Source organism: Puntigrus tetrazona, chromosome 2 (genome assembly GCF_018831695.1).
Source record: "Puntigrus tetrazona isolate hp1 chromosome 2, ASM1883169v1, whole genome shotgun sequence".
In the NCBI taxonomy this organism is placed as follows: domain Eukaryota; kingdom Metazoa; phylum Chordata; class Actinopteri; order Cypriniformes; family Cyprinidae; genus Puntigrus; species Puntigrus tetrazona.
In genome coordinates this window covers 16,793,577-16,802,248 of record NC_056700.1, presented here as the reverse complement: position 1 = coordinate 16,802,248, position 8,672 = coordinate 16,793,577, and the positions used below count along the sequence as shown (strand labels likewise).

Below are 8,672 nucleotides of genomic sequence, written 5' to 3'. Positions count from 1 at the left end.
TCAGACTCTGCACGGTATTACTGTGCCCTGGTGCCCACAGTGACAGGAAACACTTTTCCCCTGCACATAATTCTTTCTGCACATAATCTTTCTTAGGAAAATAATTATGGCAATACAATATATTCACTTAAGGTTTCAAAATTTGACCAGTTTGTACGTTTTTATGTAATCCATTACAGTCTACAAAACAATCATTGCACCAGCAACAATACTGAATTGAATTTTAATATGTTATTACCAAATGCAGTTTCCATTAAGAAAAAATAACAAAAATAAAACAAAAAAAAAAAAAAAAGCACTAAAAAGATTATTATTATTAGTAAGATTATTGTTATTAATGTTTACAGATTTAATAAAGTATTAAAATCTTATTCTGTCTTTTCTTTAATATACTTTGACAAAGGCTTTGAAATCACAGATCACAAGAAATGGTTTCATTAAATGAGGAAAGAATATTTTTCCCACTGGGTGGAGCTTAGTGTCAAGATGTACAAGCAGTTTAATCTGAGGGAGAATGTCAGAACTCAATAGCATCTAGTCTGAATAAGTCTTTCAGATTTTTCAGATTTCAGCTGTCATGGTTCATTTCATTCTCCTCAGTCTTTGGTGGATGTGTATTGGTAAGTCAAAGCTGTATTTTCTTTCCAGCCTAAACCAGTTATTTTTTTACTAATTTACTACTAATGTTTTTACCATTTAGTTACTGTTGCTTTTATATATTTATGCTTTTATTCTCTATTACTAGGTCACACAGAGGCAGACATCATAAAATCTTTCTCACAGACTGAAAATAAACATGTTGAAGACAGTGTTACTCTGTCCTGCAGTTACAAAGAGTATACGGGCACTGTAAATAATTTATTCTGGTACAGACAGTACCCCAAATCCAAACCGGAGTTCCTGCTTTACATCTTGCCCCAAGGACATCTCAGTGAAAATAGACCACCCAGATTTACTGCCGAAGTTAATCAAGACAACAAACAGGTGGATCTGAAGATCTCCTCTGCCGTAGAGACAGATTCTGCCGTGTACTACTGTGCCCTGGAGCCCACAGTGACAGGAAATCTAACTATATCATACAAAAACCTCCGTTCTATCATTAAAGAAAGATGAAGCCTCAAAAACTTATTTCATCCAGTCTCATAGGTCAGTGCATAACCGCCACAATACAGTCAACAACAGTTTACATTACCCAAATGACTGAAATAGCAGATATTTTTATATGTACACTGAGTTTTTCTGTCAATTCAGAGTATCTCACCTGATTTGAGTTTTGTCTTGCATGCAGATTAACTGAGTTCTTGTGGTTATTACATTGTATTGATGGTATTTAGTCTGCTCAAATTCAGAGATTAATTTGAAGAGCTCATATGATGTATGGTTTCCATTATTAAGCTCTTACTATACTGTTTTAGGAGGAAATGTGCAGCATTGATTTTCAAAGTCATTTTTTTTCTCTTTATTAGATGTTGTTCTTTTTTTGCTAAAATATCAGGTCTTCGTTATTTTTTAACAAAGATTCGAAACACTGCAACAAAAACCTGAAATCATTAGCAGCAGACAGATTTCAAATCAGTTTTTGAAACACTGACATAAATCCAAGTGTGATGTCTACACTTGAATCAAGTAAAATGAAACATGAAGGTGATGTTTCAGAATACATATGTGTGAGTTTATGCACTGACAAAGCTAGAATCTACTTAACATTAATAAAAAAAAACATCTTACCTCTGAACATGCAGTGACTGCTGAATGTCATTTTAACAGGTCTGAATATAAAAAGTAAGATAAATAACTTTCCTATGGGGCGGAGCTTAATATTAAGATTAAGAAGCATTTTAATCTGAGGGAGGATGTCAGAATTCAAAAGGCATTTCGTCTGAATGCTACTAAAGACTCTCAGATTCCTCTTCAGATTTTTGCTGTCATGATTATTTTCACTCTTTTCAGTTTTTTGTGGATGTGTATTGGTAAGATCAATTTTGACAGTTTTCTCTTGCTCTCTACTTACTTGCTACTACTTTATGTCTAATTAGTCTTTTACTCTCCATAACTAGGGCACACAGAGGCAGACACAATAAAACCCTTGTCACTGAATGAAAACAAACATGCCGGAGACGATGTTACTCTGTCCTGCAGTTATAAAGATTATACGGGTCCTGTACAGAATTTACAATGGTACAGACATTATCCCAGATCCAACCCGGAGTTCCTGCTTTACATCTTCCCGCATGGAGCTATAAGTGAAGACAGACCACCCAGATTTACTGCTGCAGTTAATCAAGACAACAAACAGGTGGATCTGAAGATCTCCTCTGCCGTAGAGACAGACTCTGCCGTGTACTACTGTGCCCTGGTGCCCACAGTGACAGGAAATCTAACTGTATCATACAAAAACCTCCCCTGCAATCATTAAATGAAGAAGCCCCAGACACTTGTTTCTTGCTCTCTCAAATGCCAAATGCACCACCACAATATCCCATCATTTCACAGGAACAAACCACATCATGCATATTCACACCAAACATGCACTTCTCCACATGAATAAAACCGTACAGAAAACATGAAACTTGTCAGTATTTGCCAGGAGGTGGCGCAATATGACTATTCATTTCCAAACCCCTTTTATAAGTACTATATAAAGAGTGACAGTGCCGTTTCAAAATATACAGATTTATATTCATCATAAATATACCACAAAACTGGCATTAGGTATTCAAGCTAAATAACAAATCACTCTTAGAAGCTCGATCCATTTATTGAATCAAAAAGCGTACAGGAATCAACATAGCTTAATTCCTAGCTCTTTGTAGTGAATCAATCACATAGTTACAGCTAATTCACTGAGAGATAGATTTGAAAAGGTGCTGTTGAATTCTTTATGATTCCCATTCCTGATGTTAGGGACAGAATTGAACTTCTATATGTAATCCTGCAAAACAGTCAGGAGGAGGAGCTCTTTGAGAATGTATTTTTCACTTCTGGTATCTTAGTCTAGTGCCATTCTTTGAGTAAAAATGCCATTATGTGGACCCATTTACTTTTGTTCCTTTCAGCAATTATAGGTGAGAATGTTTTTTCTTTCCATATTAATTCTTGATAAAAATGCTTTGTTCATTTTAAAATTTTTGAAAAATTTTATTTGGGTTTTACATATACATGTACATATATATTCACAGGAGACTCTCTTGGTGATCTAATAAGCTCTCATGATTCAGAAAAACAAGCTGAAGATGGTAACAGAGTTGCTCTCTACTGTAACTACACTGGTACTGTTTATAATCTACTGTGGTATCGCCAGGATCAAAGATCCAAACCAGAACTCCTTCTCTCCATGACTGAATCTGGAGATCCAGTAAAATCTGATCCATCAGCCCACTGGTTATCTGCTAAAGTTGAGAGAAAACTGATGGAACTGGAAATCAGCCCTGCTAAAGTATCAGACTCTGCACGGTATTACTGTGCCCTGGTGCCCACAGTGACAGGAAACACTTTTCCCCTGCACAAAACATTTCAAAGCTCATAGGCTGGTTGACAGCTTATTTTAACTGCTATTTGACTTCTATTACTTCAGATAACTCATCTAAACACATAGGTGTATAATGTAAAAACTGTTAAATAAAGACGGTGATATGTGGGAGGAGCTCACTGTTTGACTTCGGTAGAACAAAATCACAGATACAACACTTCTCTTCATACAGATACTGATAGAATCCTGAACTAAAATGCTTCTCATCTATTCTCTTTTAATACTTCTCCTAAGCTACAGTAAGTACAATCCATCATATTCGACACCACTACAAACTACTAAAATAATTTACCATTTGTCAAAGCAATGAAAATATTCATTTAAAATGCAAAACTATACCTAAATTGCTTTCTTTACAGATGGAATATGTGAGAATGTCATCAGACCAGATGAACCGTCTGTAGTTTTAACTGAAGGAAACAGCACCACTCTGTCCTGTTCATATGATGGATATGCTAACAGTCTTCACTGGTATCGACAGAAGCCTGGATCAAAACCAGAGTTTCTGCTGCTGATTGTAGAGTCCTCCAAGTATGTCACTAAAGCTGAGCAACCTCAGCCACATATGTCCATCAGACTCCATGATGATAAACGTGTGGATCTGATCATCTCCTCTGCTGCTGTATCAGACTCTGCCGTGTATTACTGTGCTCTGCAGCCCACAGTGACAGGAAGACCAACTACACTGTACAAAAACTTGTTTCTTGCATACTGTACAATCACATTTTTAAGCGTTTCATTTTTCAACTTATATTCCTTATAAGGTGGTAATTTTCTGAAAATGACTGTACTATTTTAATTTATAATACGTCAGGTTAACCACTATAATATGAACTCACATGCAGGAAAATATCCCATAAATAAATAAAAAAAGCATGATATTTAACCAGTATTAATTGTACAAAAAAACAAACAATAAAAACAAAAAGCTTGGTAACACTATACTATTCTCACAGTAACAGTCTTTATTAGCTACTTCTTTTATTAATCTTTTCAGTCTTTCTGTATAATGTAAGATCTTATTTTTGTTTAAAAAGACAGTATGTCCCATAAAAAATGAGAAGATATTGTATTTCACTGCATCCTACCAGAAGGTGGAGCTCAAGGAACCATTCTAGTTCAGTTATTTAAAAACAGAGTCAACACACACCAACTACTAGAAGTCTAGAAATCTTGACTCGCAAAGTCATTGTCTCTCATTAGTGTAGATCAGTGGTTCCCAACCGGTGTGTCGCGGCACTAAGGGGTGCCGTGAGATCTTTCGAAGGTGCCGCCAAAATTTCAACAAAATTTTTTTATTAAGGCAGAATCAGTGTAAACAGTATTCTCATATCATCTAGGACTAGGTATAAGGTGTTGTTGCATGCAAACTCTCGAAATGAAACAAATAAAATAAATAATAATAAAAAAGCTACGGAGATTTTAAATATCTATTTCCTTATAGGGGTGCCGGGAACTTTTGAAAGGCTTTCCAAGGGTGCCTCAAACAAGAAAAGGTTGGGAACCACTGGTGTAGATGTTGCTCATTATTGTAGATGTTGCTCATTAGTGTAGATTATATTTTCTCTCCTAAAAGGTGAGTGTTTCTTCATAACTACTTAGGAAATGCTTTTCCCTTTCTTTTTCATGTTTACATATGAATTAGTAAGAAATTTATCATTTTTTCTTTGTTTGTTGTAAACAGAGAATGCTGGTGAAGAGGTCATAAAACCAGTTTTCACCAAGAAGCATGTTTTGGCTGGAAAAGATGTTACACTGATCTGTAACTACACTTGAAACATCCAAGTATCCTGGATCCAAACCTGAGAATCTCATTGTGTTCCTTGAGACCATCCCCAAATCAGAGCCGGCTCTCCGTCTGAACGCAGCAGCTAATTAATCAGCAAAAAGTATGACTTTGACAATCTCTTCTGCTGAAGTGAAAGACTCTGCAGTTTACTACCATGCCCTGCCGCCCACAGTGACAGAAAACACAGCACTGCACAAAAACTGAATGAGAAAGAATAGACACAATGCAGACTTTTTAACTATACACTTTATGAAGCGGACAATCAATTGCTGCCTTTTGGAATAGTTTTCAAACACGCGTTCAGTGCAATTGGTGTCCTCACCATTAATATTATCAGACTAAATGCAAATATGAAAAGCAAAATAATGTTTCAAACATTTCATTTCTGTACAGTGCCACTGCAATGTTTGTATAATATCAGCTTATATACTGTCTGTACTTTCAAGGTAGGTGTAGGTATGTGTGGGAGGAGCTCAAGATTTTGTCAACCTTAGTGGAAGAAATCAAAAAGACAATCACTGACTTTCCTTCAAACAGATCATAATAGACGTCTGAACTCAAACTACAGAAATGTTACTCATCTCATACATTTTCATTTTTATCCTCCATTACTGTGAGTACTGTTAGTATTACTATACAATGTGATACACATTTTTTTCAGAATATACCTAAAAATTTAATCAAAACAGCGTTTTTTAAGTTGTATGTAACCCAGTGTAACCCATTACAGTTGTTGATTATTAAATGTTATTGCAGGTGGATCTAATGGGAACGTCATCAGACCAGATGAACCGTCTGTAGTTTTAACTGAAGGAAACAGCACCACTCTGTCCTGTTCATATGATGGATCAGCTTACAGTCTTCACTGGTATCGACAGAAGCCTGGATCAAAACCAGAGTTTCTGCTGCTGATTGTAGAGTCCTCCAAGTATGTCACTAAAGCTGAGCAACCTCAGCCACATATGTCCATCAGACTCCATGATGATAAACGTGTGGATCTGATCATCTCCTCTGCTGCTGTATCAGACTCTGCCGTGTATTACTGTGCTCTGGAGCCCACAGTGACAGGAAGACCAACTACACTGTACAAAAACTTTCTTCTCATTTGTCTGTTGCACAGTCAGATTTCTCTACCATGATCTCTGAAATATTCCATTATGCTATTCCATTATCTAATATGGCATTTAAATGTACAATACTGGTCACTGGAAACAACTGACTATTATAAAAATTTTATTTAACTATTTAGCCAGGATGACCCTCAAAGTAAAAAATAAATAAATAAAAATAAATCAATTAGGACTATATCCACAATCGCTACAAAAAAATGGACTACAAAATACCAAGAAAGCTAATCACCATCCAAGATAAAAGAAATTCAATCTACACACATTTTTCCCCCAGAAGGTGGAGCTCATGTTTAAGTTATTTTAAAACAGAGCACAGGCAAACTGAGACAATTAAGAAGAAACTGAAGTCTTATATCTCTGTCTCATTGATGATGTTGCTTCTGGTCCTCGTGATATATTCCCTGTTTAAGGGTGAGTAGTGCTTAGGAATAATTTCGAGCTTTTTGATTTTGACTTAATATGTTATTAAAAACCAACTATACTCTTAATTACAAATTGTTAATTAGTTTTTTTTAAGAATGCTTGTGCTAAACTGCTATCATCATTCTCCACACATCAGCATGTTTTAGGAGGAAGGGATTCAACGCTTACCTGCAACTACACTGGTACTGTTCACAATCTGCAGTGGTATTGTCAGTATCCCGGCTCCAAACCTGAAAATGTAGTTTTTCACCCAGAGAGCAGCAGTCATTCACAGCCTAAGCTTCGTCTGTACCCTGTGGCTGATAAAGAAATCAAACTCATAAATCGGAGCAAATCTTCTACAAAGCTGAATGATTCTGCTCTGTATTACTGTGCTCTGGAGCCCACAGTCACAGCAAACAACTACACTGTACAAAAAACAGACTGTGATTAGCAAATATTACTAAGACGTAAAATAAGGAAACGTTTAAGAAAAATAAATGAAGAGAGCTGGTAACAGTACATCAACCAATGTAAATCAATTTAAAAAAAAAAAACAGCACTGTATATTTTCTAAATATTTTTTTTCCAAATTTGAACAATAGCTGTGCTGTATTTAGAGTAAACAGATGTAGAGTGTTGACATACAGTGAGTATCTGTAGGGTAAGATTAAAAGTAGGTTTGTGTGGGAGGAGCTCAAGGTTGTCAGCCTCAGCAAAAGAAATCATTGAGAAACACTGACTCCCCTGCATTAAGGAGTCTGAACTCAAACTACAGAAACATGTTACTCATCTCTTCTCTTGTATTTTTTATCCTCCGTTACTGTAAGTACTGCTAGTCATGCACATTATGCACAATATGAATATCGCTAGAATATATGTATCAAAAACATGCACATTTTCAAAACTAACCATACAATTCTAACCATAATCCTTTAAATTGCCTGATTATTTATCATTATTGCAGGTGGATCTAATGGGAATGTCATCAGACCAGATGAACCGTCTGTAGTTTTAACTGAAGGAAACAGCACCACTCTGTCCTGTTCATATGATGGATCAGCTTACAGTCTTCACTGGTATCGACAGAAGCCTGGATCAAAACCAGAGTTTCTGCTGCTGATTTTGAAGTCTACTAAAACTGTAGTCCCAGCATCTCCACCTCAGCCACATATGTCCACCAGACTCAAAGATGATAAACACGTGTATCTGGAGATCTCCTCTGCTGCTGTATCAGACTCTGCTCTGTATTACTGTGCTCTGCAGCCCACAGTGACAGGAAAACAAACTACACTGTACAAAAACCTTCTTGATATTCTTCATATTTATTTGCTATCATTTCTGTGATATATTTAATTTTGCTGATGATCTAATATGGCATTTAAATTAACATTATCAAATTATCACCCTATTTAGCAAGGACTAATATTAAAAAAAATAAACTATTTCAGACTACAATCATAATCAGTACAAAAATTGAGTGCAAAACAACCAATCACCATCCAAGACAAAATAAATAAAGCTTGACACACTCTCTCTAATAAAATACTAGAATGTTCAAATAAATAACCGCTGTAGAAATGCATTTAAAATATTTTATTTTACCCACAGAATTATTTTAGATTCACAGGTACAGTAAGACCACACCTAGAATATTGAATACCTTTAAAAGTTACAAAAGTACAGTAGATATGTTGTTGTACAATAACTTTTGGTTGTTTCAGTTACATTCAAAAAAATGAGTTATGCACTTAACCAGTGGTGGTTTCCAGACAATTTTAAAATCATTATTAAATCAGATTTACACCAGAGCGTCGGTTAA

General features: G+C 35.7%; 1 long non-coding RNA gene and 1 gene segment (V, D, J or C); both read left to right on the top strand.

Moving 5' to 3' along the window:
* Positions 1-297: 297 nt before the first annotated feature.
* LOC122356638 lies at positions 298-1,818 on the top strand. The segment is given in 2 exon segments: positions 298-620; positions 746-1,818. Coding segments are annotated over 2 exon segments (411 nt in total).
* Positions 1,819-6,470: 4,652 nt separating this feature from the next.
* LOC122356677 lies at positions 6,471-7,901 on the top strand. The gene is made up of 3 exons (XR_006252366.1): positions 6,471-6,859; positions 7,008-7,053; positions 7,818-7,901. It is a non-coding gene; the product is annotated as an uncharacterized LOC122356677 (long non-coding RNA).
* Positions 7,902-8,672: the final 771 nt, after the last annotated feature.